The sequence below is a fragment of the Mycothermus thermophilus genome, assembly GCF_041956435.1.
Source record: "Mycothermus thermophilus strain CBS 625.91 unplaced genomic scaffold VTJ04scaffold_4, whole genome shotgun sequence".
Taxonomy (NCBI): Eukaryota; Fungi; Ascomycota; class Sordariomycetes; order Sordariales; family Chaetomiaceae; genus Mycothermus; species Mycothermus thermophilus.
This window is the reverse complement of record NW_027191430.1, coordinates 2,694,433-2,722,418: the sequence shown is the minus strand read 5'-3', so window position 1 is coordinate 2,722,418 and position 27,986 is coordinate 2,694,433. Positions and strand designations below refer to the sequence as shown.

The following is a 27,986-nucleotide window of genomic DNA, read 5'->3' as shown; positions in this document are numbered from 1 at the left end:
CTACGGACACAGTACGAACGGAACGGAACAACCGCGACCAAAAACCCATAACCCAACGCCGAGACCGCCGCGATAATAAGAATAGTCATTCCCGCATACACAATCCGTCTTCAATTCGCCAGCCTCTTCAACTTCAAAATATCTGCCAACTTCACCTTGGCCTTCGCACCCCACCCCGCCTGCCCAGCTTGCACATCCGGCCGCACTGCAACATACCAAGCCCATGCCCGCCGATCGAGCTCAGCTGGTCCGAGATGGTCAGCCCAGCTGTCGAACACAATCCTTAGTGCTCCAAGCAGCAGTCCAAGATTTTCTTCCTTCTCCGCCTCGAGTGCTTTCTGCGACTTGAGCGTTTTCTTGGACGGACTCTTGCCAACATCCCCTCCCTCGCCTGTCCCTGATCCCTGTTGCTGCTGCTGCTCTACAAAACTGGGGAAACTCTTCAACAAATACGCTCTCGCATGTTCGGGGCGGTGAATGTCCATCCCCACGACCGTCGTAGCCCGGTGCTGAGGAGTGCCGGATCCATATCCACCTACTGTAGTTGCGTTTTTCCTGGCGCGAGCCGCTTCCAGATCCAAAGCCCAGAGAGCTTCTCCGGCAGGGACGGCATCAAGACCCGTTCGGCGCAACCGTTCGGCCAGCGCCTCCGTAACGCATCTTCGCATCAGCCGCCAGCGGTCGGGCCCCAGCATGGTCCCGCCAAACCAGCGGGTCAGCACCACCAGCGTGTCGACGGCCCCTGTCTCGCGCATGATGCGCAGCATCAAGTCACCGCAGCCCTGTTCGCCATCGTCGAAGGATTCCTCACGGACGCGCGCGTTGGAGTCGGAGTCAGGAGGTGGGGCGATGCGGTAGGCCCAGGCGTTGTGGGTGGCCGATCGGAGCTGCGGAACTTCAGCAAAAAGGGACTGCATGAGATTTTTGCGCTGAGACGGGGCGGTGATGTAAATGGCACGTGCGACAAAGGTCGAGTCTTTGAGCGTAATGGACGGGCTGACGACCCAAGTGGGCTTGTTGGGTGTTGGCTGGGCGGGTTTATTAATTGTTGGCCCGACCACCGGGGCGGACGTAGCTGTAGCTGGTGGAGGTGAACTCTCGGCTCCTGTACCCGAGGCTTCTGACGGCGCATCCACCTTCTCCTCCCCTTTCCACTCATAACCTCCCCGCTTGAGTACGGGAATCTCGCGGCCCATAATCTTGACGCGCGGCTGTCCCTCGCCCCAACCCTCCTCATCCGCACTCGGGCCCTTTTCTAGGCCGATGCTTACAGCCTTGGACCTCGAGTTCGCACTGACGACGCCTTGTGCTAGACTGAGTCGGCTCGACAACGGCTGTTCGGGCATAGTGTGGCGCATGAGTTCAACAGCAAAGGCCAAGACCAGTGGGGCCCTGTTGGTCTCAATAACAGTGCGAGATATCTTCTCTTCGTCCATGCATAGAGGTAGTTCAAGCGACTTCTCGAACTCGGCAGGTGTCATCTCGGCCGGTGCGAGGGCGAAGGGATCGGGCCTGGGCCGCTTTGCTGGGGGGAGGGCTGGAGCTGAGGCATCCGAGGCGTCGCGTTTTGCGGCAGTAGACTGAGAGCGCTTGATAAAGGCTTTGCATGCATTCTGGAGTGCTCTAGCGCCCTTGTCGTCCTTGAGTGCTTCTTGCACCGATGAAAGCGGCGCTTCGGCGATCTGCTTGATGCTCTAGGGGCATGAGCGTGGGGAACTTGGGCGCCGTGATACATGAATGAATGATTCGGAGCCCATCATCTTGAATGAAATCGCGCTGCTTGCTTACCTCCTCAGGTTGATGGCCTGGAGAGCTTTGATCTGGCCCATCGCCTGCAGCATCGGCGTCTTGCGGGTCACCGTCATGAGCCGGAGGAGGTCCTGCAGGTCTTGCTGCGTGGCCATCGCGAGGGTGGCGTGTGCATGTAAGCTGTGGACGAAAGAACGTCGGACCAAAGTGAAAAGCAATTTCAATTGTGGAACCGAAGGCGGGATTGAGTTTGATGTTGATGGAAGATGAAGATGCAAGTGAAATGATGAAAGTGAGCGTGAAAGGGGATGGATATGGATGATGGCACGGCAGGCAGCCGCAGCCCGTTCCCCGTTCCGCTGTGGGGCCGATATCTCCGCTGCCAAGCCCGAAGCTACTGCTACGACCAGAGCTTGTCACGACATCGTTCTTCCCTCACTCTCACCTCGCGGCCTCTTATTCCAATCTCTCAGAACCTCACATTTACGACGGGAGGTCAGTTCAACCAGGACAGCACTGAAACGGACATGAGGTGACATATATCCAATTTTTTTCACCTCAATTCCTCCACCTCCACTATGGCATCCCGCCTCGTCTCCCGGAGCATGCCCTCCTCAGCAAGAGGCTTCAGACCCTCTCTCATATCCAAATCCAGGACCAACATCACCCGCCTGTTTGCTTCTCAGCCTCCAGCGCGGCCAGCAGCACATCCGTCCTCAAAGTCATCACAACTCCCACTACGCTCCCGAGGCTCCTCTCCTTCCTCATCCCCGTCCCCTCACCCCAACCGCACCAGGCAGTCCGTTCCTGAACTCCTCGCCGAGCGCAAATGGGCCTTCTACGGCGCCGGCGTCGTTGCCCTCATTTTTGGAGCCTACATCTCCAACCTCATCGTCTCCGGGAGGAAAAAACACTCCTCCCTCTGCTCCTGCTCAACCAAAATCCCAGTTGATCCTTTCACCCTCTCCGCCGATAGCCATGATCATCATCAACCCCAAGAAAAAGGGGACGAAGAAAAACAGCCTGTTCCACCAACCGGTCTACCCCCAACCATCAACGACGTTCCTTGCGCCATCACGACAACCCCAACTGACTACTCCCCCGCCCGCGCCGACGCCGAAGCTCGCGCCTTCGACCGCTCCCTTGCCTGGGACGAATGGCTGATGGGCATCACCGGCCTGCGGGAGCACCTCGCCAGCCTTGCGCGGGGCCATGTGCTCGAAGTGGCTGTCGGAACGGGGAGGAACCTGGAGTACCTTGACTGGAGCGGGGTTGTGGCCGCGGCGAGGGGAGAGAACCCCTCCTCCACTTCTTCTTCCTCGAGCTGGTTCAGCTGGTTCGGTTCCAACAATGATAAGAATGATGAGGCCCAAAGGGGTGTGCAAAGTTACACCGGCATCGACGTCTCTGGCGCCATGCTCGGCGTCGCGCGCGACCGGGTGCGCGAAAACGTCCCGGGACTTTCCAAGGTCATGCGCAGGAAACGCGCGGAACCGATGCCGCGGCTCGCGGATCTCCCTTCCCCAGAGGACAGGGAGGTGGTGGTGGACGCGCTCGATGGGAGGGTCAGGCTTATCTTGGGAGATGCGCTTCGCGGCCTCCCGCCACCGCCGTCATCTACTACCAAGCCTCAAGACCAACAGCAACCAGCAGCTGACGGCAAATACGACACGATCTTGCAAACCTTTGGTCTCTGCTCTGTCCCCAATCCGCCAGCCCTCCTCGCGCAGATGGCGAGACACGTCCGCCCAGAAACGGGTAGGATTTATTTGCTTGAGCACGGCCGCGGGACGTGGTCATGGATCAACAAGCGCCTGGACAAGGATGCGGCGGATCACTTCAGCAAGTTCGGGTGCTGGTGGAACCGGGATATTGAGGGGATTGTGAGGGAAACCGCCAAGCAGGTGCCAGGGTTGGAGGTGGTCAAGGTGGTGCGGCCGTTGTGGTTGCAGTTTGGGAGTGTGTTGGTGGTGGAGTTGAAGGTGAGGGGATGAAAGGGAGAAAAGTATACTTAGATATCTGGTCTGGAAGCTTATATGGGAAGGGGGATTTGTAAATCTAGCTGTGTATTGTACAAGAAGCCATACAAATGAAAACCATGGACTGAAGAGACCCTGATGAACGGCCGTGATCAAGCTGTCTGTCTGACCAAATCATACAACCCATAATGTCTCTCATTCACTCCAACTCCAGCGGTACACAACCAAGTCCGGAGACCCTCCCTTGCAATCAGGATGGGGCAGAGTAGATGGATGGTCCGGTGTAAGCCGCAGAGGGAGAGAGGGATAATTGTTTTGTTGCGATAGACAACTTGGAGAAGGCAAGCATCAACAAGAGTCGAGCGGTGCACTTCCGTCACATTGTTACTGACTCTGCATTTCTGAACTGCTCATTATGTTGTGGTGGTATCAAAATTGATTGGAGATTTAATTCAAGTACTACTAGGTATCGTTCATCCCCCCTTATTCCCATGATCATCATCAGCCTCACATTCTCGACGTATCACTCCGTCGCCGACCAAGTCATCTCTGTCCCAACCAACAAAAGACCGCCAACACCATCCCAGGCAAGCAGAAAACCGCCAGGAAACAACCTCCCCCTCTTCCTTCTTGGTGCAGCCGTTACCTGCCCCAACCATCCCCATTTCGCGCCGTTGTATGTACATGCACAGAAGAACCACTCCTGTCCCGTCTACTCTCTAAGGCGTCACAGGCATCACCCCTTCGCCAAACCGAGCAACCAAGGTACAAAGAATCAACGACGCGCGGCGGGGCAGACAACGAGCTGCTTTGCCGCGCAGCAAGAAAGAAGACCGAATTCGAGAGAGAGAAAAAAAGACAGTGCGCCCATCCGTGCCTCCGTCCTGTTTCTTCCCTGCCCAGCTGATCTTCTGTCCACCAACCGACCCTCCCAAGATGATCCTTCATGTCTGGTTATTGTTGTCCCCATTGTCCCGGGTTTCACCCCGAGCTGACAACTTCCCCCATCCATCCCCCTTTTGTAATTTTCTCTAACCAAGAAAAACCGGAGGAGAGGGGAGGAAAAAACTGAGACGAGAGATGAGAGAAAAACAAATACAAGTTGTGCCATGTTTTTGAACTTCATAACGCCGACCCGCAACCCACATCAGCTAAGCCAGCCATAAACGCCGTAGACCTAGCCTCGTCTATGGGAAGACTTGGCGCCGTGATGAAGAATAACCCTTTTCCCCATACAACGCCGGAACAGTGAAAAGCCCATATGGAACAGATTAAACGGAAACGGTCATGACAAACAGTGCAAAAAGCAACGCAAAAACAAAGCTGCCGGAACCACCCTTAACAGCTTTCCATCATCGCAGAGTCGTCCAGCCGGAACGGCGACAACTTTGCTAGGATGAGCCTATCATTCCTCTCTCGGAGCCCCGAGTCACCGGGTCTCATGCGCTTCAGAAATCGTCCAGAAGGCAATCGAGCTCCTCAAGCTCAATCGTCTCTGGGCTGCGGTCCCACTCGAGCAAGCCATCAAACTTGGTCCAGCCGGCATCCCCATCCCCGCTTTTCCGGTCAACGTTGAGCGACACCGTGGATGGGCGAATGGCCGGGCTGGACACGAATGAGCTCGTCGGCATACCATTGCTCATGACGCCAAACAACGAACTCTCATCTCTGTCGAGTTCACTGCCCAGGGGTTGCTCGAGGGATGACACACTGATCATGGGTGCCAGGTCGCCACTGCTCAGTTTCCGCTTCTGGAGGCCATCAGCGGTCTGGGTGAACTCTTTTTCGTCCTTCTCCAGAGGTGGCGACCCGCCGCGGTGGCGCCCGGACCCGCTGTGTATTGAGCGCGGCGGCACGTAGAAGCCGCGCATAGAGAAGGACCCGATAGGTGTGTCGGGCATGCCGAAGTCATCATCCATGTCGTCAAACTCCGGGCTCGACAGGTCGACCTCAGGACTAGGGCTGAGCTCGCGCCGCCTTTCCAGGTCAGACTCGTCGGCCGAGTTAGACTCATCACTGGATGGGCTTGGAGAGGCGAGGGAGCGGCTTTGCGCCGGCTGGGTCGCCGCGGATGCCTGCGCCGGGTCCGGCAACGGCTGGCGCGGGCACGTTGTGAGGAAAAAGTAAGTGCGCCTTGGGTGCACCGACTCGAGCTCCTTAGCCAACGGGCAAGGAGATGAGTCCGACCAGTCGGACCTCTTCAGGTAGGCCGCTAGCCTCGACGAGATGATTGCGCACGGGTTTGCGGATCTGGCGAAGTGGTGGTTAGCAGGTGCCGAAGAGGCGAAGGGGGAAACGTCGGATGATGACGTACTGCTGAACGATTTTGAGCTGCTGCATCAAGACGGTAGCAAGCTCCTTGACCAAGTGCGGACGGTTCCCCGTCTTCTGAAGCTGAACAATGACTGCCTCGACAATCTCGTCGTTGATGCTCTCCATGTCAATTGGTCTTTGTGCGGTAGTGTCGTCGTCCTTCTCAATAGAGGGCCGGGTATCCGGGGACGATGGTGGCGGCGTGTTCTCATACTTGTTTGCGGAAGAGTCGCGCCTCTTGGGAAGACGTTCGGCCGGGGCATCGTCGGACGCCGACGACTCGCTGTATGCGCGCTTCTTCCTGGCAGCCTGGGACTGGCTGTTGTCCTTTAGCGACGAAGCTGGCGACGCCATTGAGGCGGGAGAAGCGTTGCTGGTGGCGCTGCCGTTGGAGATTGTAGCACGATGGGTTGGGCGGGCGGCAGGGACATGAATGCCCAGGGAGTGCAGCGACAGCGTCTTGTGCCGCGTATTATACGGCCGCATGGTAGCTAGAAGGAGGGGAAGCAGGAGGAGGGAGAGACAAGAGACACAAGAGGCAGCGGGACCGGTCTTTAATAAGGAACAGACTCGAAGATATCCCTGATATTTGCTATGCTCCCGTCCGTGATGGACGCGCCCGGCTCAGCCTTGCTGGACTCGTCTAAGCGACCGCAACAGAACCTGAACCAATGCCGAAGCCACCGCAGCCGACCGGACAGATCTCCGATCTCCGATCACCCACTCTTCCACAGGAGCCTGACGGGAAGGTTGAGGCAAACAAGGCAATGTGATGTAGGTGAAGAGGGAGGAACGGAGGCGATCGATACTCAGGCGCAGGAGGGGGAACAGGAAAGAAAGAAGGAAAGAAACAGAGCAGTCCGGCAGCGGGAGAACGGGAGTGGTCGGAAAGTCATGGAGGGACGGATGGGAGGAGGGACGGATGGCGAGATGGAGGGACCGGCCCTGACACTGGCAAACTGGGAACCGGGCCCGGGAACTGCTGGAAACTGCCGTCTGTAACTTTTTTTCGCTTGCCGTTTGGGGGAAAGCAGGCAAGGCAGGAGGCAACGGGTTTGGATGCGCACACACCCCAGGCAGCCAAGACGCAGCAACGATGCAGTAACGGGCAACGCGGGAGCCAACCACAATCCCTGCTTGCAGCAGGGATGCATCATGGTGGGGTGGTCGAGCATCGCACGCCGGCATGGCTGGCAGAAAAAAAGGCGGTAAGAATCCACTTTTTGCCTCGAAATGCCCCGAACTGTTCGAACTTTTTGTTTTTGTGGAACCCCTCCTCTGTCTCCAATTGACCCGATCCGAAGATTCAGCACAAGCGAGCTGCGAGCAAAGTCGAACAAGACTCCCACTCTTCGCCCGCGGCGCCGCGCCTTTCTCTCAGCTGAGCGGAGACTGCAACACAGCAGGAGCCTGATTTCATCAGGCCTGGTTCCACTGCGCATCCACGTCTTTTGCATTGACATGAATTGACCTGAACAACAGGAGAGGGACCTGATCGCGTGGGCAGTCAGCTGGCTGTCCCACCCCAAGCTTGGGCAACCAGGGTGCGCTTCTCCCTTGCTGGCGGCTTCACCACCTAGCTACACTAGCCACTTACACACAAGACCAGACGACGGGGTCAGTGACATCAGCATTCGCCCTCACAACCCCGCCTTCGCTGTGTGAGGGGCGACGAGCCTCAAGGGGCCACGAACATCGACGCTAAACACGAGGCTGAACAGCTGTCCTCTTACTACTCGTGCCTTCTCCCTCACTCTCTCACATGTGACGGCCGTTCCGGATCCCAAGGAACAAAGTGGATTTCTCGGGGGATTCGCCCCTGGCTGCATCCGTGGATGTCGTGCGGCATGATGATACCTACTGTAAAATACAAAACTTACCCCACTCAACTTTCTCACCGCCCGCTTCGACCCGGGCAACAGAGTAGTTTTGTGAATCAACAGAAACATCCAAAGCAAACGCCAGAAGACGCGTCTGGAGAATCGACAAACGCAGCGAAAAAAGAAATGCAATCAGTCAGATTTCACCTGAACAACATCTGCTTGTTTCCAGTTTCCTTCGAGGCACACCACACCAGCCCCTCCTCCGTCCAGCCCATGCGCAGCTACATAGCTCCGAAACACCAGCCACTTCACCTTGCGCAACCCTCATCCCATCCCTCCATCTCTCTTCCATCCCGTGGTTCCAAGCTGTTCGAGCTTGCCGGCAGAACCCCCTCACCACCTCACTCACCGCCCGCCAGCCGCTTTTTTTTTACCTACCCAACCCCACCAGCCCACCTCGGTGCTCCATCGATTGGTCTTCCCGTCCGGCCGTTGTCACCCTCCTGCCCCACCATCCCCTCTCCGCAGCGCTAGTGCTTTCGCGGTTACTGCGTCGCCCAGAAAAAAACGGTTGGCCAATCACGACGTCATAATTTTGTTCGACTGCTTCCTTCAGTGGGGAAGGACAGGGACCATCCCCGCACAGACCCATGGATTGTCGTTCAACTTTTCGAGATTTTTTTTTCGTCGTGTGAAAAAAAGGTCAATGGGATGACGAAAACACGCGCCCGTTGGGCCGGCGCGACGGCCGAACAAACAACAACAACCACCACCGCACCAGCAACCGCCAGCGACCTCCTGGCGGCCCAACTCAATTACCCCACCTTCTCAAACAGCCCAAGCTTGCTTGGTTGGAGTTGACGTCGGCCACCGGACATTCCGATCGCCGATGCGCTAAGAGTATACTACTGTGTAAGTAAGGCAGTAGTAAAGCCGAAAGAGGTACTCCGTACGGAGTAAAGTCGCAAAGCATGAAATGGATGGAGTTCATCCACATGGCGCTTGCGTCTTCGCGTGTGTATGTGTAAGTCGGTGTACTGTGTCAGTGATGCGGGCGCCAGTCGTCTCTGCTCACGAGGCAAACAATGTCCTGGCCAGGCCGGGTGGTTGCAGCAGGACATCGACATCTTGTCCCGTCCGACCTTGGTTGCGCGTATCGCTGGATGGGCTGTCCGTGGAGCTGAAGAGCCTCCTCGGAGCGATTCGGCGATTGCAAGTTCTCCGTATTAGTCTCTGTAATGACCCATGTATGTACCATGTCCACTGACTTACACGCGACTGGACGTTGGGCTTGATATGCATCGAGAGTTGCTGTTTCGTTCCCACAGCTTGCTCGGATACCCCGGATAGGCAAGGAGCGCAACTTACACGGCTTCACCTCTTTAGTCAAGCGTAGACAACCAACCCCCGGGCCATTGGACATGCGTATGAAACGATGTCGAGATATCCTCCCACTCTCCGTCTCCCATTCTCTCATTACAAGGGAGCCCAAGTGACCTTGGCATCTTGATCAACTATCCAACCTCCAGAGAGCACAGCAAACCCAGACCTCGGACGATGCTTCAAACGGGCAGCGGTGCAGTGCAACGCGAATCCGTGGTGTTGGACTTGGTTGTATGTACAACCTTGCAGAAGTACTACTATTAGATATTTGGGTTGTCCAGACAGGGTAACGGGGCATATTCGACGGGGTTGGGGGAAGACAACGGATAGAGATTGAGGACAGCCGACAGGAACCAGATCCAGAAAAACAAATACTCAGGTCGTGACAGATATAAAGCGACAGAGAGCATCGAGACACAGAATACCAGTGTTCTTGTTCCATACCTGCTTCGCGAATGAACAATATTAACAATACCAACTCAAGCCGGCACAAGTCAAATAAGTTTACGCTCGCCAAGGTATCATGGCAATAATAAAGCAACGTTAAGAAGCCTATATGCATCTCCTGTCTAGGTCCCTTGCAGTGTTTTCCTCCAGCCCAATCCCATCCCAAAACGCCATTGCAATGCTTGCCCGTGTGTACGCGGCGTATGTGTGTTGCCTCTCAAAAAACAAGAAAACAAAAAAATAGCATCTCTTCGTACAAAGTACTACACGGGGAGTATACTAAACATCCCCAGCTTCGCCTACAGGTTCTCCCGTCTTCCCAGTCTCTCTTTTTTCTTGTGTTTCTCTTGACCCTCCAAGCTTGGAATCTCTCATCTGTCATTATGCCAGCCATCCCACTCGGTGTGCTGCTCATCCATCCATTATTTCTGCTTCACCGACATCCATTCACTGAGTGGCACGGAGCACTTCCATAAACCGCGCTGCGACCTGCATCACAACTTGTCAGCCTTGTTCTCAACACATATGCAAACTGACAAACTTGGCCAAAACATACCTCCGGAATCGCCTTGATAAACGGCAGCTCAAAGAACTGATACTTGTCGCTCTTCATCAGCTCCACCGCCGTGACAATCAAGCCCCACGGCTGCGGCCAGTACCCGATGAGCCGCTCGAGAGCAATCCGAATGATCTGTTGGCGAATATCGGTCTCCTCCGGGTCCTGCATGTCGTGCCCAAAGATCTCAATGATGGCGTGGCTGAAATAGTTGGTCGCCGCGCATGGGAACCGCAGCTCGTTGATCATGCTCATGGCCAGGTAGTACCGGGCCTCCGGCGACACCTCCGTGATGAGCATGCGCAGCGCCTTGAAGTCGGCCGCGCCAGCCACGAAGACGGCAGAGCCATCACCCTTGGACGCGCCGCGGGCAGCCGCAAACTTGGCGAACTGGGCCACCACGGCATCGATGACACGTCGGTTGACGCCGATGGGGACGTTGCCAAAGGCCGTTTCCTCCTTGTCCACCTTGTTGATAGCGTGGTTGATCTGAGCGATAGCGTCCTCCGACGGTCCGTTCTGCAGAACCTGCTCCACAATATCCAAGAGACCAATTTCGCGCAGCACGCTAGCTGGGTCGAACGTGGACGGCGCAGCTTCCTTCATCTCCGGGACCTTGTCCACCTTGAGGCCTGCCTGGTAGGGATCAGCATGTTTGTTGAACGCAGCAGGGGTTGCCGAGAGGATAAAGTTGAGAAGCTGCGTGGGATGCGGCGGCAGGCTCTGGCACAGCTCGACGTGCGCGGCGGACAGGTACTCGGGGAAATCGTGGTGGAGGACCGCCAACAGCTTGAGCACTCCGTGATACAGCCCCTTGGCAAGAGGCGAGACGGCCAACGGCTTCAGAAGATCGCCCAGATACGAAAGCAGCTGGGTAAACAGTTTGGTGAACGGCGCCCAGCCCGCCTGATCGGGCAGCCGGATAATCACCGGCAGGAAGCCACGGTGAGCCAGCAGCTCGGCCCAGCCAAACAGGAACCCGGGGGCGACGGCAGGCCGGATATCGTAGAGGCGAGCCGCAAAGTGCAGAATGAAGCGCTTGTACTCGGCATCGGACAGGCGACCTGACAGTTCGGCCACCTCGTGGAGGATAAGGGAGAAGAAGCGGAAGAAGACCCGCTGGTTGAAGGCTTCCCCGCGCTTGACGTGGTGGTTGCTGAGAACGAGAACACCCAGTGACACGACCGATTCGAGGAATGGCACAGCAGCCGACTGGTTACCATCCTCGGTCTCCTGGTGAGACGCAAAGAAGACCATAATAAGCTTCACGAGGGCATCGATTACCTGATAGCCCTCACTCATGCTACCGCCTAACTGGACGGTCTGCTCAAAACGCTCGACGGAACGGTCAATCGCGTGGCGTGTGAAGATCAAGAAGTCCTCGCGATTGCGAACCACCTGGCGGGCACGCATCTGCTGGACAAACATGGCCGCTGTCCGTTCAGTGGGCTGGCGGTAACTGCAGAGCTGTACCCACTCGTCGAAGATGTATTCCATCTGATCCATCCGGATCGAGTCGCGCTCATCCTGGGACAAAGTCGAGGCGGGCTCTGGCGGCGCAGCGAGCACCTTCGACCGGAAGCGCGCAGCGCCTGGGGCATCCGGGTCTTCCGAAATCCAGGCCCACGCCTCTTCCAGACTGCGAACGAAGTCGGCATACAGGGCATGCGGGTTGTCGTTGAGCAGCGTGAGCTCCATGAGCTGCTCGAGGAATGCCAGAGACCCTTCCTTGCGCTGCTGGAGCAACTTGGCAATGGCAACATCGATGTTGTGCCAGTCAAGCAGGTCGGTAGGAAGTAGTGCCGTGATGAGGGGCAAGTGAAGGAAAAGCTGACCCGGCTGCTGATGGAAGAATTGGCGAACCTGCTCACTGATGACGGGACCCGCGATCTTACGGAGGGTCTCGAGGACGTGGACCAGGCACTCCAGCAGCAAATTACCCTCAGGTTGGCGGAACAGGAGCTGGGCGATTTGGTTTGCAGCATAGGCCGCGAAGTCGTCCGAGGTCTGCTGTGTCTTGATGATGAGCTGGATCAAGGCGTCGACAAGATCGAGGACCGGATGAGCCCGAGGAAGGTCGCTGAAATGTTCCTCGGTGGAGCTAGCTGCTGCTGCGGTCAGCTGCTCCAGGAGCTTGTTGATCCTATCCGCAATGGTCCGTGTGTCCATGCCCAGGGCTGCCTGGCGGCCATTAGCCAGCCCAACTTGAGCCTGCGGGTAGTGCTGAAGCTGCATTCCAAGATGGGGTATCGACGGCGTCTCAGCTGGTGTGCCCATGCTGCCGACGGTGCTGAATTGGTCACCAAGGCCTTCGCCGGGCATCGCACGTGTTTCGGATGCGGTCGGCACGTGGACGGGAGCAGCAGCCGCAGCAGCGGCCGCATTGGCCCTGGACTGACGAGCAAAGTCGTCGTAGATTGCCATCTGCTCAGGGTTCAGACCGGACAGGCTAGGCTGCAGCTTATACGGGTGAGGGATGGTCATGGCCCAACGGCTTAGGCTAGGGTCGATGTAAGGTTCGTTGGGCCGCTGGAGCTTGTGACGACGGCGTGCCTCGAGGTCGGGTTCGATCATCTCCTCAATCTCCGGAACGGCACGCTCCTCGGCGCACTTCTCGATAACGCTCGAGGCGAGGTCGAGGTTGGAGTTCACGCAGAGCATGATAATACCCTCAGGCAAACCCTGTGGGAGGTCGGCGGAGAGATTGCGCAGGTAATTGGCAAAGTTTGCGCGCAGCGGCTCCTTGGACGTGACAAGGGCGAGGCTGCCAGCCGTGGACTTGACCATGTTTATCGCCGCGGTCCGCAGGCGGTTCTCGTCAGGCTCAATGGCAAAGTCCTTGCGCACCATCTGGTGGGTCGAGATCGCCGCGATCGTCACAGAGCGGTCGACGACCGGCTGGATAATATCCTGCAGGGCTCTTGTCAAGGATTGACGCACGATCTCGTGAAGTTTGGCGGCGCTGACAACCTCGGTCTGGGGGATTGACAGGCTTGGGCCAAGATCAGGGATGGAAAAGGCCGGATGCGCCAGGGCGCTGTTAACACCAGGCATGCCGTTCAGTGAGAGGTTCTCGAAGTTATCGAGGGCCTCGTGGGGGATCATGTCGGCACCCAGCTCTTCCACAGGAACCCGGTTCAGGATCTCGCCGGATGGTTCGATGGACTTGTGATCGAGATTGAGTCCCTTGCACAACACCTCGATTTCAAACTTGAGATTCAGCTTGAGCTCGGCATTGTGGTACAACTCGATCAGCAGGTGGATGATGTCCATCAACCACGGATTTGGTGGCCGGAACACGTTCGACTGGGCGCCCTGAATCAGGACCTTGCACACAAATGGAATAACAACGATGAGTCGCTTCGTATCATGTGCCTCGATGAGCAGTTGGCGGAACGCGATATTCTTGTGCTTGATGGGCTTGTCCCGCGCGAGGGTCAGTAACCCCAGCCAGCCACCCAGGTTCTTGAGGTGCGTCCGTTCCGTCGAGTTCTGCATGGTCAGCTCCGAGTTCAGCATGCGTGCCACGCTGACGAACGTCTGACGAAGGACCTCGTCCCAGAGAGTCTTGTCTTCGAACTGCTTGACCAGCTCGAGATAGACGTGATGGTAGTTGGGCTGCATCTTGGCGCGTTCCTCGACGAGATGACTGGCGAACCATTGGTGGTGCTTGACTTCGAGCATGTCACGAAGTTCCTTGGACATGCTTTGTACCGTGTTTTCGGTGAGGTTGTTGAGCACGAACTGGACTTTGCCCTGGACCTCTTCGCTGGGATCCTCATAGACAACCCCAGGCGGAGGAGGATCCACGTTGACCGAGGCGAAGGGCGGTGGGTGTTGTTCGGCAGCCCGGCCGTCCTCCGCATTGCCGTTGGCAAGTGCGCCGTCGTGACCAAGCGCACCGGCGGCGCTGCCATTCCTTGATCTAGCAAGATCCTCATCATGCTCGCGAACTACCTCTTCCGCCTTCTTCCACGCTTCGGTACCCTGCAAGCCGGGGATCTGGAGCAGTTGAGCGCAGAAACCGGGCCACTCGCGGAGGCGGCCAAAGAGTTGCATCAGGGCCTGCAGACCGAACTTGTACATGGACTCGTCAGGGCGGTGGTCTCGGACAGCCTCGAGGATCATGCCCAACCCGATCTGGAGGGGCAGATCCGAGATCAGCTTGTGCGAGATGATACCACCGAAGAGGACAGCGGTCGTGGCCAAGGCTTCGAGAGGATAATCCACGTAGTGAGCGTACTCGTCGAACAGGCCGTGGATCATGCAGGCAAAGATGTCCTGGTCGAGCGGGTCGCGGGACCGCTTGTACCCCTCGAGGATCTCGACGACGTCGCGCACTTGGATCTCGTCGCCGTACATCTTCTTGTAGTGTTCCTCCATCTTGGCATTGGCAGCCGCCGGCAGAGCGTTCCCGTCGCGGCCGTTGGCGTCAATGATGTCATCGAAGCCCTCGCCGTAATTGATCAGCCTGGGATAAACAGTGATGCAGCTGCGTTGAACCACGATAAGTTCCTGCATGGGTGTCTTCGGCAGGAACTCCTCCAGGATCTGCAGCAGCGCGTGGACGGTGCGGACCTGCAGAGTAGTGCTTTGCTTGACAGGCGGGTGGCCTTCCGGCGGACGCTGATACTGAAGCTCGAAGTTTGCCTTGATCAAGAGGAACTGCAAAAGTGCCTTGGCAAACTCGGGGGCCCTGTCAGCGTTTCGTCGAGCCCATTGCTGCAGGTCAAGGTACCCTTCGGCGTGGGCTAAGGATGCCAGGTCGAGGCTGAAGCCCACGGGCATGCTGACAAGCTCGTCCAGCCAGTTTTGACGGATGGCGTGCTGAAAGATCAGCGGCAGGCTGATGGGCTTGAGGGCGTGCACGTCGATGAGGCGCTGCTTGACCCACTCCTTGTCCCTCCTCCAGAGGCTGTCCATCACAAAATCAGCCTCGGGCGACGGGGTCAGGAAGTTGTCAAACAGCGAGACCAGTGTGTCCTCAGCCATGCTCGGCCAAGGCTTGGGCACGCCAAACGCTGAGACGACGAAAATGGCCAGGTTGTGGATAACAACATCCTGGAATAGGCGCCTTGCTTCGATGCTCTGCGAGGCATGCATCGAGTGCAGGGCAACGCTGAACACGGCTGACAGGGCGGCTTCCGAGACCAAGGGATGCTTGACAGCATATGCGGCGGTCTCACGCACCGAGGGAGGAGATTGTGCGTACTCTTCCACCGTGAAGGTCGGCTTGAGCCCGGGGATCGTGGTAGCATCCAGCTCCTCGGGCTTGAGCGACGCGAAGGCGCATATGAAAGAGAGCTGGGTCTCGGGATTCTCCCACTCTCCACCCCACAGACGCTGGATGTCGAAGTTGTCGGGGTCCTCCTTGGCTATCGGCAAGAAGGCCGAATAGAGACGCAAGAACTGCGCGGACGTTACGCGGGCGCCGCTGTGGTCGAAATACGAGACGACGTCTTGCCAGCGGAACGTGTTGGGGAGGACACGACGAAGGGCGGCCACGAGCACCGACGGGTTATGACGCGGAGTCATGCTGATAGTGGTGTACATGATGGCATTCGAAACCTGCTCCTCGCTGAGGTGAACATTGCTCGGCCGGTTCTGCAGGAAGCCGCGGCAAGTCTCCTCGTCAGACGTAAAGGTCGAGCCGGTGCGGTGGATGTAGAGGGCGAAGGCATTTGAGGGTTTGTCGGCGAGAAGCCGCATCAGGTCGAGGGCGGCGAGAACCTGGGATGGGGGCGGCTTGCCATCTTGAGACGGCGTGTACCTCATTTGCACCTTGTGTTCTAGCTCCCTCTTTGCGGCCGCGTTGAAGTTGGGAGGATGGACCTGGATGAAGCGATCGAGGAGCTCGGCGACAAAGTCGGGCTTGAGATTCGGGTATTCCCCATTTGCACGGCTTAGGATGTTCACGAAGGTGGGGAAGTTTGTCGCCAGGATGGCATCAGCTGGAACGAAGACTCTTGTCAGTTGCGTTGACAACCAGGAACGACAGTACCTGCACGCCCGGGCTCACCTCTAGTCCTCAAGTCCTGTCGGGGTCCCAGCTTGAAGGCGAGCGCGAGTAGTGTCTTCTGCAGGGCGTCGAGCTGGAAATGTTCCATAAAAGTGGAGAGGTCGAAGTCGCGGAATATATCTTCGGTGCCTGTCTCGATCGACTCGGCAATCTTCCTGGCTTGAGAGAAATCCTCGTGTAGCTTCTGGAGCTCGGCCACGATGAGATGCCGGTTCCCAGGATTTCCCGGGTTCGCTACCGGCCGGCTGAGGCCCGGGAAGATCTGGGCGGCATTGGCAGCCACCAGGCGCGAGAAGTATCTTGTAAACACATCCATGCCGTGTTCATCGAGCAGCTGTGACGCAGGACGGGTTGAAGTCAGCGTTATGTTGTGGGTTGCAGACCAGAAAGCATCTCAGCAAGAACAGGAAGGTGGGGTGACGCAGGAGAACAAAGCGGCCTAGAATCCAAAATAGGGCCTAGGTAGGGACCGCGAGATGAGACGATGGAAACAAAACGTCATTTACCTTTCGCAGCGACTCAATTTGAGATTGGAACTTGTTGGGGTCGTCCTTGTCCTCCTTGATTGTGCTCAGCAGCAGATAGACCTGGGCGACGGCAATCTTGGTGAGGGAACTGGACTGAGTCGGACTGCTGGTACTGGGGCTGGCACCCGTGCTCAGCGCGCCGGCGTGGGAAGGGTGCGGAGAATGGGCAATGCCAGTGTGGATAGGCTGAGTTGTTGGGTTTGGCGAGAATGTTCCCGGTCTTGGTGGAGGGACCATGGATTACCAAGGCGCCGGGATGGTAGGAAGGGCGACACTGCTATCCCCGGCCGGACAGAGCCACTTCCTCTTTTGATGTGTCGGTGTTTGCGTGGATTTCCTGCTGCTGAAGCGGGAGGAGCGCACGCCCGGAGAGGGGGGGGACGGGGAGCGCAGGAGCGGAGGGAGGTGCGGTGTGAGGTGGTCGAGAGCCGGATGGGGGAGGGATGCGGCTGTCGGCGCGGGGAGGAGGGGAGGGAAGGCGACGAGGCAGCAGGTGGGAGGGAAAAAATATTCAGGGTTGCTGCAGCGGGAGCTTGGACTCTGAGAAGTTGGGTGGAGGGAATCAAAGACGCCAAGCGAGGGAGGCGGATGGCGGGTCTTTGATGGAAGATTACAGATGTTGAGGTGTCGACACTGAAAGCAGACGGGAGTGGGATGGATGGTGGTCGGTGCTGTTGCGGGACACGTTCTGTGCTTTTTCGGCGTGAGAGGTCGGCCGAAAGAAATGGGTCGGGAGTTGGTCTGCTGGAGGGCCTACCTTAGCCACAGTGCCTCTGAAGAGGTGGCCCGTGCTTGTGGCTGTTGGCGTTGGGCAACGAGCGGGCAGAGTTCCTGTGTTGCCTGAGGTTCCAGGAGTTTTGGCGGTTGGTCTGGAGGTTGGCTGGAACTGTGGCTGGTTTCGCTCGAAGTGGGGCTGGAGTGTGGCTGGTGGATGGACCGTGGGGCCAGAACCCGGAGGACAGACAAGGGGTCGCTGGTTTTCAACGGCAACTGGACCCGGGCCTGTGGACGGGATGTTGTGGATGCTTCTCTCACCGACTGCTTTGCATCGCTGTTCTGTTGCCCATTTGCCCTACACTACAGAGTATCGGCTGGCGTTGTTCATATTTCCAGCCAGACATTACATTACTTGAATACAAGCTGAACTCGTCGGAGTATGACATTCCGTTTCAATCTTCATACAAACTACTTAATCAATCTACTACTCAGTACCTAGGTAGATCAGAGGCTGCCCGTCAGAGTACACGCCTACTGTGGGATGGACCGTGCAGTGTAGCATTACGGAGTACTCTCCGCGGAACCTGGGTCTAGACTGAGGCTCAGAATCCAGTTTGTCTTGGCTGCGAAGCTGACAACACACATGTTCCACGATCTCCTAGTGTAGACAACACACCCAACAGTCCCCAGCCTGACGGCCATAGACCTGGAGTGCCGGAGCTGACCGCATACGAGGCGGCACCTGATGCGCTGCGGCACAGCGGTGACCATCTACACCGAGCATCTCATCATGTTGCAACCATGCTGCAGACAGGCTGAGTGGCTGCTGAGCAATGGCAGCTGCTCGTTTGGCCCTAGCGCACCCCAGTTCTCGGCAGCGCCCCCTGCCTCATGACCAATCCAGAAAGCCTCGCTCTGCTGCTTGCTGAGAACTTGTGCTAGCCCCCAACTTTCACGACAAAACCCAGCAGGCGGAAATGGCCCTTGTCGAGTGAACTGTCCACGGGTCAACGGTCAGGGCGTTGCGCGCCGCGTTCCGTTGGCCAAGACTGACTTTGAACTTTTGACGGCGCATTGAAGAGCGGTTTCTTCTCTCGCTTTTCCTGCTTCGTTTTTCTTCCGTTTCTTCCCTCCTTTTCTCTCCTCGTTGTATGAACCCGTACTACCTGCTCCACAAGATTCCGGGACGGGCTCATCTTGGCTGTCGATCGTGAGCCGTAAGCCGCTACTTTACCAGTTAGCGGGATGGACAAACGCGACGACGACAACAACAACATCAACACTTCCGACAAGTCGGTGCCGGCCGCGGATGTCCAGGTGAAGGACTTCTCTACCTCGTCAGGCCCTGACAATGGCACGCGAATCGAGTTTAAAGAGAACCGCCCCCAGAGAGGCAACAGCCCAGCTGCCTCCACCGTTGCCCTCACCGTAGACAGCGACGGTCCCGGCTTCGTGCACATTGACGGCGAGGTTGGCCGTTCCAAGTATAATGACACTCAGGTCGATGTCATTGCTGTTCCCTGCCCAGGGGCCGACCCCGTCCAGACATGGAGCATTGGGCTTGGGCCCGTAGAGGACATCAGCACCCCCAAGGGAGCCGTTGGGTCCTTTGTCTCTCTGAGCCTCACGAGCCCCTGGATTACCAAGGACTTGCGAAGGGCGGTTCCGACAGCCCGCGTTCTGCTTTATAAGCACGGTGCTCTGGAGGGTGATACGACGCTCGATTCACTCTCCGAGGATCTGCTGGACCAGGTGCTCCGCATCCGCCAGGGAATTGTGAGTGATTCCCATCGTGTCTGCTCTTGAAGCCATCTCTTGTCCGTTATGCTGACCGCTCCAAGGAATCACGCCCTTTGTTCTTCATCGGGCACAGTATCGGTGGTCTGGTCGTCAAAAACGCCCTGGTTATGGCGAACCATGATCCTAACTGGGGAACCATTGTTGACAACTGCCATGGCGCCAGCTTCTTTGGTAAGCTCTCCTGTTGCCGTGGCTATGTAGCGGCCTCCAGAGCCTAACAAGTCCAGGAACACCGCATCGGGGTTCGAGCTACATGTCTATGCCCAACCTCAAGAACAGCATCCAGACTCTCCTGGGTCTCCAGGCTCCGCTGCCGCCGTCTCTGACTGATGAGATCAGCGTCCGTAACACGGACCTGATCGCGCTGCACGAGAAGTTCGTCGATATGGCTAGCGAATTTCGTCTGTGGTCCTTCTACGAAACCCGCGAGTCCGTGCTGTCAGGCTCCACCGGCCTTTACAACGAAGTTCAGTTCAGCGCGCCTCTGGTCTCCGTGAAATCCGCCCTGCTCGAGGTCTGGGAGGAAGATGTGTACGCCGTCGACAGCGACCACGCACACCTCGCCGCATTTGGACCCAGCAACGCCGGAATCTTGGACTCGTACTTGGATGATCTGGCCGAGGCCATCGACAAGGCCGCCCGCCTCAGCCTCGCCCATACCCACACGCCTCTGCATCTCAAGGCTCAGGTCAAGGTCGAGGTCATTGGCTTCTACGAAGACCCAGATACCACCTTCAGGTCGCCGCGCCAGGTCCCTCCAGATGACCCCAACGCCGAATCGGGTTCCATCATCCGCCTCTACTCGACCAAGTATCCGTTCAAGGAGTTCTTGAAGAGGGGCGCTGACCGATGCCTAGCTGAGCGTCTTGAGAGAGGTCGTCGACGTAAAACCGGCCTGCGAGACGCCAGTCGTGATACGCCCCGCGACAGGTCGGTTGGGGAGCCGGTCCGCGATGTTGGCCTTGGGGTTGCGCGAAGCGAATCGCTTCCCACGCAAACCTCGTCGCGGACCGCGGAGGGCTCGAACGTCATCCGGGGAAGGCCCGCAAGATCGCCTGCGCATTCGGAGCCAGCGACCCGCCCGTCCAGTCCTGAAAGCGCTGCTAGCGTCAGTACGACCGTGTCGGAGCCGGATGTACCGCTGACTGGAAAGTTCATGCCGGGCCGCTCGCGCACCTTTGATGTCATGATCAAGCAGCACGCGAAGCTGTTTATGAGGGAACAAGAGCTCTCGACCACTGCCGGCTTCTCCCGCCCGAACGCAGATCTGAGGAAGTTCATGTGGATCCACATGGCCTTCAACAACCCCGTTTGGGTCAAGGAGATATTTGCCAGGCTGGCTCAGGATATGAAGCTGGATTTCTCGCGTCTGTTTGACTATGATAACTGGGTGTCCAAGCAGATTCAAAACCGCAACTCGGACTCGCAACCGGCGTACATGAAGAGCATGTGCAAGTACATCACCTCTGCGGACCGCCTCGCGTCCCCCCGGATGCTTAGCACGCCGTTCTTCGGATCCGTCTCGACGAGCATGCCCAACTGCCTTTTCTTGTACATGCCGTACCTCCACTTCGACACGTACCACAGCATGGTTCGGCGTCGGAAGCTGATCCAGAGGCGCCGGCGCCATGGGCGGGCGAAGCCGGTCCCCAAATGGGTCGCGGAACAGGAGTCGCTCGAACTCAAGGTTATTTGGGAGTACATTGGCTTCGACCCCCCGCTGAACTGCCGACGCACGCTGGACCAGTTTGGCCACCACTCCCTCCGGGACACCAACTCGCGGGACGATGATCAGATGCTGTACAAGCTCACCAAGAGGGACCCGCCCCTGAGGCACAACCGGACTTCCATGTCTCCGAACAACACCGGATCCAGCGAGAGCCTGAAGGGTGGGCGTCCCACGTCCGCTCATGATACCGTGAATAGCGACGATGACCACTCGGATACGGAATCGACGTTCGAGCCCGAGACCGGACTCAAGGACGGAAACGTGTTGATGGTGGACCAGCTCTGGCTGTGGTCTATTGATATGAGTAAGCAGATGGATCTTTTGGTATGCAAACACGAGGGATAGGTTACTAAACTACAATCACCCAGACACGCTTGTGACGTTCTTCCCCAAGCGGGAGTCTTCCCCGAAGGAGGGAACGCTTTTCCAGCAGGCAGATCTGCGGAGCAGCATCTACAACGAGCTCAACGGCGATCTGACGGGCCGCACGGAAAACACGCTGGATCTGGCCGCTCTTATTGTGTGGCACGCCGTCACTGTGCTCATTGACCGGTCCTCGCACCCTGATCTGGAGATCTTCCGCGTTTTCGACGAGGCCATCGGCATGCTGGTAAGTAGCAGCTGTGCCACGTCAACGGATGACAAGGTGCTGACTGTCATGGCAGGCTGAAAGAATGACGATGAACATGAAGCGGTTCCGTGTCAACACTCTTGACGGGGCCTGGGACGAAGACCTTGATGACTCGGATGCGTCGGATCTGGAGGGCGAGAGCCCAGGGGCTATCAAGAAGCGTCACCGGCGCGAGCTGGAGCGGGCGGAACGCGAGAACCGCGAGAACACGTCGGCGCTGCTGGAACTCCGCGACCTCGAGGATGAGCTCACGACGCTGCAGAAGCTGTTTGAAATGCAGGAGTCGACCATTCGCCAGATGAAGGACATTTACACGACTCACTTCCGGGAGTCCACGAGGAATGGACAGGATTACTTGGACGAGGCGCTCGAGTATCTCGAGGACTACAAGCAGCAGACGAGTGAGATGCTCAAGCGGGTCGAGACGACTCGCAATGACGTATGTCGGGCCCGGTTATGTTACTTGTGTGATCATCTGCTAACGCTTTGGACTCTAGTACGAGAAAATGCTCGAAATGGCCCAGCGGCAAGCGCAGGTCGACGAAGTACGCTGGTCGCGTCTCCAAGCCGAGCTCGCGTCCAGCCAGAACCTCAGCGTCATGATCTTCACGACCTTCACCGTCATCTTCCTGCCGCTGACCTTCTTCACCGGTTTGTTTGGTATGAACACGATCGAGTGGCAGGACGAAAACATTCCCAGCCTCAAGTTCATCGGCTGGGTCTCGCTGCCCTCGTCGGTGCTCATAATCATCCTCTCGCTCGTCGCCGCGTTCAGCTACCGCGTGCAGAGCTCCATCAAGCAATTGTACCGCGGGGGAAAGAGCTGCTGGAAATATGTCAAGCGCGTCTACGCCGAGACGCTGGAGCCGGCGCGGAGGAAGGAGAGGAAGCGGCGCCGCAGGGAGGAGCGCAAGCGCCGCAGGAAGCAGGAGACCAAGCAGGCGATGGACGATCAGGGCTGGGATTTCTGGGATATGGTCAAGCGGCAGAGGCAGGCGAAGCGGTACCAAATCCCGGAGCAGAACGTTCTGGGCATGCCGGGGATGGGGGCCATGACCAGGGAGAAGATGTGAATGGAGGAGAGTGGCCGCTAGGTCCAGTAGGGTGTTGGGTCTGCATCATGATGCCCAGGTTGGCTACTCCCGTACCGGGCATCCTTGATGTACATGGTACTTACGAGGAAGGTATGAAGGTAATGAGATAGTGAGATGTCCATAATGCTTAAGTTAATATATGACAAGTCACAAACACTGTGGGCTCTTGGTCACATTTTGTGTCCCGCTGACTGTTCTTCAGCCACATGGACGTTGTACAGCCAAGAGTGCTCCGCGGATTTCACGTGGAGTCTCTGCCTCTGACGAGGCGTTGAAGAAGAAACACCCGCCCAGCCGCGGGCTCGGCTTTCCTCGGGAAACTCCTCCCGCTCCGCATCTCGGCGGTCTCGTGCACGGGCCAACTTCGATTCGGTTGTCAAACGCCCCACGTCCATTGGCCAGGTCCGTTTTTCTTGGCAGCCTTGCGCCCTTGTCCGGCACAAGGACACAAACGTCATTTTTTCTGGTTGTGGAGACCGGAGCTGCTTTCTCTCCGTGGGGTGTTCGGTCACTTTGTGTCTCCAGGTCCCCGGGCTCGTGCTGCCATTTTGCGGGTTGGAAGCGAAGTCATCAGTCGCGGGCCGGCCCAGTCTTCTTGTTGGAACCTTTCGTCCGAGTCAATTCCGGGGTGTGGGTTGGGTCTTGTGATCCATCGCTGGCGGGTTGCTGTAGTCATCTTTTCTTCTAGCTTGACATTGGAAAAGCCCATTGTGCCGGGAAGGGGAGGCTTTTTTGTCGTTTCAACTTCGAGGGGGAACAAAAGTCGCCGCAGCCGCTGCCGCCGTCACCCTTGGTTCCTTGTTGCCCCTCGGTCGTGGGGCAGGCCGTCGGTGTTCTTCTTTCTATTTGGTTGCTCTGAGATTTCTTCCCTCGAGCCTCTTGTTTGTCTTATTATTGTCTTCCGACTCCTCCTTCCCCTCCTCCACGCAACAGCAACCATGTCAGCCTCTGCCCGTGTCACTTCCGGCCTCTGCCGCAGGGCCGTGGCTGGCTCCTCGCCAACGCCGGTGGCATTCCGGTTGTACCAGGCCCGCCACCTCCGGGCGCTCTCGACCACGACGGCGGCCGTTCCCGGCGCCCGGTTACACCGTCCGACAACCCGCACCGCAACCCTCCGCTCTGCCGCCGCGCCGCTCGCCCCGGCCCGGAGGCCACTCTCGACAACCACCCCGCGCCGCTCGTCCGCCGCCGATGAGGACGACGACTCCTTCGACCCCGCCACCATCGAGCGCGAGAGCGACCAAGTCGACGTGTGCATCGTGGGCGGCGGGCCTGCGGGCCTCGCGGCTGCCATCCGGCTCAAGCAGCTGGCCAACGCGGCCGGCGATGACGAGTTCCGCGTGCTGCTGCTGGAGAAGGCGGGCGAGATTGGTTCGCATATCGTCTCGGGCGCCGTCGTCCAGCCCACCGCGCTCCAGGAACTGCTGCCCGACTGGCTCGACGACAAGAACCCGAACCGTTTTACGGGTGCGACGCCCGCGACCAAGGACCGGATGCGGTTTTTGACAAAGAACATGGCCATTCCCCTGCCCGAGCCGCCGCAGATGAAGAATCATGGAAATTATATCTTGAGCTTGAACGAGCTGACCAAGTGGCTGGGCGAGCGTGCCGAGGAGCTTGGTGTCGAGGTGTACCCGGGGTTTGCGGCGAGCGAGGTCATTTATGGATCTGATGGCAGCGTACGCGGTGTGGCGACCAACGATCTGGGTATTGGGCGAAACGGGAAGCCCAAGGACACGTTCGAGAGGGGTATGGCGTTCCACGCGCGGGTGACACTGTTCGGCGAGGGCTGCCACGGCAGTCTGAGCAAGCAGGTCATCAACAAGTTCGAGTTGCGGCGCGACAGCCAGCCACAGACATACGGCCTGGGCATCAAGGAGGTGTGGGAGGTGCAGCCCGAGAAGTTCCGCAAGGGTGAGATCACCCACTCGATGGGCTGGCCGCTGCCCTACGACACCTACGGTGGCGCCTTCATGTACCACTTCGGCGACAACCTCGTCAGCATTGGCCAGGTGGTCGCCCTCGACTACCCCAACCCGTGGCTCTCGCCGTACTACGAGTTCCAAAAGCTCAAGCAGCACCCGCTGTATCGCAGCGTGCTCGAGGGCGGCCGGTGCATCTCGTACGCCGCGCGCACGCTCATCGAGGGCGGCTTCCAGTCCATCCCCAAGGTGGCCTTCCCGGGCGGCGCGCTGATCGGCGACTCGGCCGGCTTCGTCAACGTGCCCAAGGTCAAGGGCACGCACAACGCCATGAAATCTGGCATGCTCGCGGCCGAGGCCGCCTGGAACGCCCTCCGCGGCAGCAACGTCGCCGCCAACGACGACCCGACTTCCACCGTCTTCCTCTACGAATACGAAGACGCCTTGCGCAAGTCGCCCATCTGGCAAGAGCTCCGCGAGGTCCGCAACATGCGCCCCTCCTTCCACAGCCCGCTCGGCCTGTACGGCGGGCTGCTTTATTCCGGACTTGAGGCCTTCATCCTTCGGGGCCGCGTGCCCTGGACCCTCCGCCACCCGGGGCCGGACCACGCTGCGACCAAGCCCGCCGACCAGTGCAAGAAGATTGAATACCCCAAGCCTGATGGGAAACTGACGTTTGACCTGCTCACGAGCGTGTCGCGCACGGGCACCAACCACGAGGAGGACCAGCCGGTGCATTTGCAGGTCAAGGACTGGGACAAGCACGCGGCCGAGACGTGGCCCCAGTTTAAGGGGCTGGAGAACAGGTTCTGCCCGGCGGGTGTGTATGAGTATGTCGAGGACGAGACGAAGCCGTTGGGGGTGCGGTTCCAGATTAATGCGCAAAAGTACGTTTTCCCCTCTCCTGCTCTTGTTAAGTTCTTGTCGCGGAACAAGATGACATGATGCTGACCAAGGCTCAAACAGTTGCATCCATTGCAAGACCTGCGATATCAAGGCTCCTCACCAGGATATCAACTGGCAGGTGCCTCAGGGCGGTGAGGGCCCTAAGTATTACATGACATGAGGAGCGGGAAATCATGGGTTGGGGTGTATGGATTGGTATGTGAGAGAGCAATTACCGAAAAGTCAATGTCGACAAGGAAGAATCATCATGTATATCTGTATCATGTTCATCTGGGACTTGGTGTCCACGGGCGGGACTGGCTTCAACGCTTGCGAAGGATATGTGTACGAGGAAGGGATTCGAGAGGGTTCTTGGGAGAATAAAAAGGAGCCCATAGACTGATGGTAGTGGCCGTGGGGTTGTGTGCCTCTGTAGCCTGCTAGCCTTTATGTCGCTTTTTGTCGTCTTGTGGTTCTGGCTTCAGGGTGGTGATGTTTGAGGTGGCGCTGGATTGAAAACGCATGTATGAATAGAGAGGGAACAGAATTCAACACACCCATAAGTTGGGTTTCTTGTGTGGAAGAAGGTCAATCCCATTTGACTGATTGATCCATTCATGACCGACATCTCGAAAAGGTTGTAAGAAGGGAGTAGGTCCAGTCCAGAGGTACGCCCATATTCGTAATAATGGATGACATGATCATCGTGAAAAGATCGTCTCAAGAAACACAGAACCCAAGTCATTCAAGGATCCGCAACGCGATACTGACGCGTCTCCCCGCACGACTACCCCTCAGCCAGAACGCGACCCAACCGCGTGCCAAATCTGTATGGACGACGACGACGACGGATAGGACAACCGTCAAATTTCACAGATTCCTGGGTAGAAACGAAGGCAGATTTCATGGGACAACCACCTCGGACGGCAGCCAGCCTGCAACCCTGGGGTCCAGACCAGTGGAGAGAGGACAAGAACGGAGGCGTACAGTAGCCTGAACGCCACAAGCACTTACAACAGCTGCAATGAGCCAATAAAACCAGGCTGTGATCCATAAGTATGCGGATGTGCCACCCCTCCGGAGGACGGAGGACGTCGAACCAACATGGACTTCTGCACTGAGGCCCATCTCCCCCGCACATCAGGCCCGTTTGCTGTTGCTGTCTTACTGTGTCGACGGGAGGGGCGCCGATAAGATGGGTGGACGGTTGGTCCTCCTTATCGCTTCCTTTAAACTGCGTGCATTATCACAGCCTTCACCTCCGGAATGTATCGCGATCGCAATCTCTCCTCTTCCCGCAAACGATTTTGGGTTGGGTGCGGCTGGATTGCCTTATCAGACGCATTTAAGCATTATCAGCGGATATCCACCCCTATCCATGGATGGGAGGGGATGGAGAAGGAAAGGAAAAGCAGACGGTCCGCGGTTCTTAGGACACGGTCGTTAAGCGCCGGGATCCCCACCCCCCCGAGCCTGAAAAGGTTTGCTGCTGATGCGCGTCCCCGAACTAGCCGGCTCAATGCGGAAATGCAAAGATGCAGCTTTCCGGCGTTTACAACAACGAGCGGACGCGTGGTTTGCGTCGTTCTGTTCTCCCTACCGATTCAAAAAAAAATGACTGTCGCAATAGGCTTGAGATGGTGGTGCGAGCAAACGCGCAGTCGTGTGCTGCTCCTGTGGTGTTGGGCAGACGGCTGGAATGAAAAAAAAGGGGGAACCGCGGTCGGACGGATCGGGCATGGACGCGGCCCTGGTGGCGATCGCGCAATTTCAAACCTTTTCGCGTCCCTTCTCCTTACAGCGTGCATGCGATGGGCATCAAGACCGGGAATCCAGAAGGGCTGTGAAGAAAAACAACAAAAAAAGCATCGCGAAAGTACGGTGCGCTGCAGAGAAGCATCGCTATGCTTATCTGATGATGTCGTCCGTTGTTTGCACTATGTGCTGCTCGTGGCGAAGAAAAAGGCCAGGTTTCGTGATCCACGGGCGCGGATGCGAGGGATGAGATGACGATGACTCACTGAGCAAGGCTCGAAGCGGGAAGTTGGTGAGCGCGAGACGGGGTTGGTTGAACTTCAAGCCACGGGCGCACAGCTGGGGCGGCACAAGCTCCATTCTCGGAGCGCCACATGCGTACCGGTACTTGTAAGGAGGTGGCGCCAAGCACACTCCCCAAGCCCCTGACCTCGGGAGCTTCGGTTGCCCGGCGCCCGACCAGAGCGACAAAACACAGAGCGACATCGCTCACACATGCCAAAGGCCAACATGAAATGCAGTTTTGGAGTTTTGTCGGGCTGTGAATGTCGCTCAAGGTTGCAAGAGTTGGAATGACCGTGAGGAGAAAGTGCTGGAGTTTGTCCATGTCAGTTGGATCGATTGGAAAGGGTGAGAAGAAGAGAACCAGATGCCAGC

General features: G+C 57.6%; 8 protein-coding genes across 8 annotated transcripts; 4 read left to right on the top strand and 4 right to left on the bottom strand.

Moving 5' to 3' along the window:
* Positions 1 to 110: 110 nt before the first annotated feature.
* On the bottom strand, positions 111 to 1,904 carry VTJ04DRAFT_6713 (uncharacterized protein; the record flags this gene model as incomplete). The annotated part of the gene is made up of 2 exons (XM_069364963.1): positions 111 to 1,692; positions 1,789 to 1,904. The coding sequence occupies 2 exons, from the start codon at positions 1,902 to 1,904 to the stop codon at positions 111 to 113; spliced, it is 1,698 nt and encodes a 565-aa protein (XP_069218737.1).
* A 423-nt stretch (positions 1,905 to 2,327) lies between these two features.
* VTJ04DRAFT_6712 (uncharacterized protein) lies at positions 2,328 to 3,743 on the top strand (the record flags this gene model as incomplete). The annotated part of the gene is made up of 1 exon (XM_069364962.1): positions 2,328 to 3,743. One exon carries the CDS (start codon positions 2,328 to 2,330, stop codon positions 3,741 to 3,743), a length of 1,416 nt encoding a protein of 471 aa, XP_069218736.1.
* Positions 3,744 to 4,219: 476 nt separating this feature from the next.
* Positions 4,220 to 4,723, top strand: VTJ04DRAFT_6711 (uncharacterized protein; the record flags this gene model as incomplete). Its single annotated transcript, XM_069364961.1, has 1 exon — positions 4,220 to 4,723. The coding sequence occupies one exon, from the start codon at positions 4,220 to 4,222 to the stop codon at positions 4,721 to 4,723; it is 504 nt and encodes a 167-aa protein (XP_069218735.1).
* A 453-nt stretch (positions 4,724 to 5,176) lies between these two features.
* On the bottom strand, positions 5,177 to 6,527 carry VTJ04DRAFT_6710 (uncharacterized protein; the record flags this gene model as incomplete). The annotated part of the gene is made up of 2 exons (XM_069364960.1): positions 5,177 to 5,978; positions 6,043 to 6,527. 2 exons carry the CDS (start codon positions 6,525 to 6,527, stop codon positions 5,177 to 5,179), a joined length of 1,287 nt encoding a protein of 428 aa, XP_069218734.1.
* Positions 6,528 to 10,141: 3,614 nt separating this feature from the next.
* Positions 10,142 to 17,033, bottom strand: VTJ04DRAFT_6709 (uncharacterized protein; the record flags this gene model as incomplete). The annotated part of the gene is made up of 4 exons (XM_069364958.1): positions 10,142 to 10,183; positions 10,251 to 16,201; positions 16,270 to 16,603; positions 16,776 to 17,033. 4 exons carry the CDS (start codon positions 17,031 to 17,033, stop codon positions 10,142 to 10,144), a joined length of 6,585 nt encoding a protein of 2,194 aa, XP_069218733.1.
* A 1,725-nt stretch (positions 17,034 to 18,758) lies between these two features.
* On the top strand, positions 18,759 to 22,746 carry VTJ04DRAFT_6708 (uncharacterized protein; the record flags this gene model as incomplete). The annotated part of the gene is made up of 6 exons (XM_069364957.1): positions 18,759 to 19,289; positions 19,355 to 19,484; positions 19,541 to 21,346; positions 21,411 to 21,652; positions 21,708 to 22,112; positions 22,171 to 22,746. 6 exons carry the CDS (start codon positions 18,759 to 18,761, stop codon positions 22,744 to 22,746), a joined length of 3,690 nt encoding a protein of 1,229 aa, XP_069218732.1.
* Positions 22,747 to 23,705: 959 nt separating this feature from the next.
* On the top strand, positions 23,706 to 25,755 carry VTJ04DRAFT_6707 (uncharacterized protein; the record flags this gene model as incomplete). The annotated part of the gene is made up of 2 exons (XM_069364956.1): positions 23,706 to 25,576; positions 25,656 to 25,755. 2 exons carry the CDS (start codon positions 23,706 to 23,708, stop codon positions 25,753 to 25,755), a joined length of 1,971 nt encoding a protein of 656 aa, XP_069218731.1.
* A 51-nt stretch (positions 25,756 to 25,806) lies between these two features.
* On the bottom strand, positions 25,807 to 26,135 carry VTJ04DRAFT_6706 (uncharacterized protein; the record flags this gene model as incomplete). The annotated part of the gene is made up of 2 exons (XM_069364955.1): positions 25,807 to 26,049; positions 26,118 to 26,135. 2 exons carry the CDS (start codon positions 26,133 to 26,135, stop codon positions 25,807 to 25,809), a joined length of 261 nt encoding a protein of 86 aa, XP_069218730.1.
* Between the last annotated feature and the right edge of the window lie 1,851 nt (positions 26,136 to 27,986).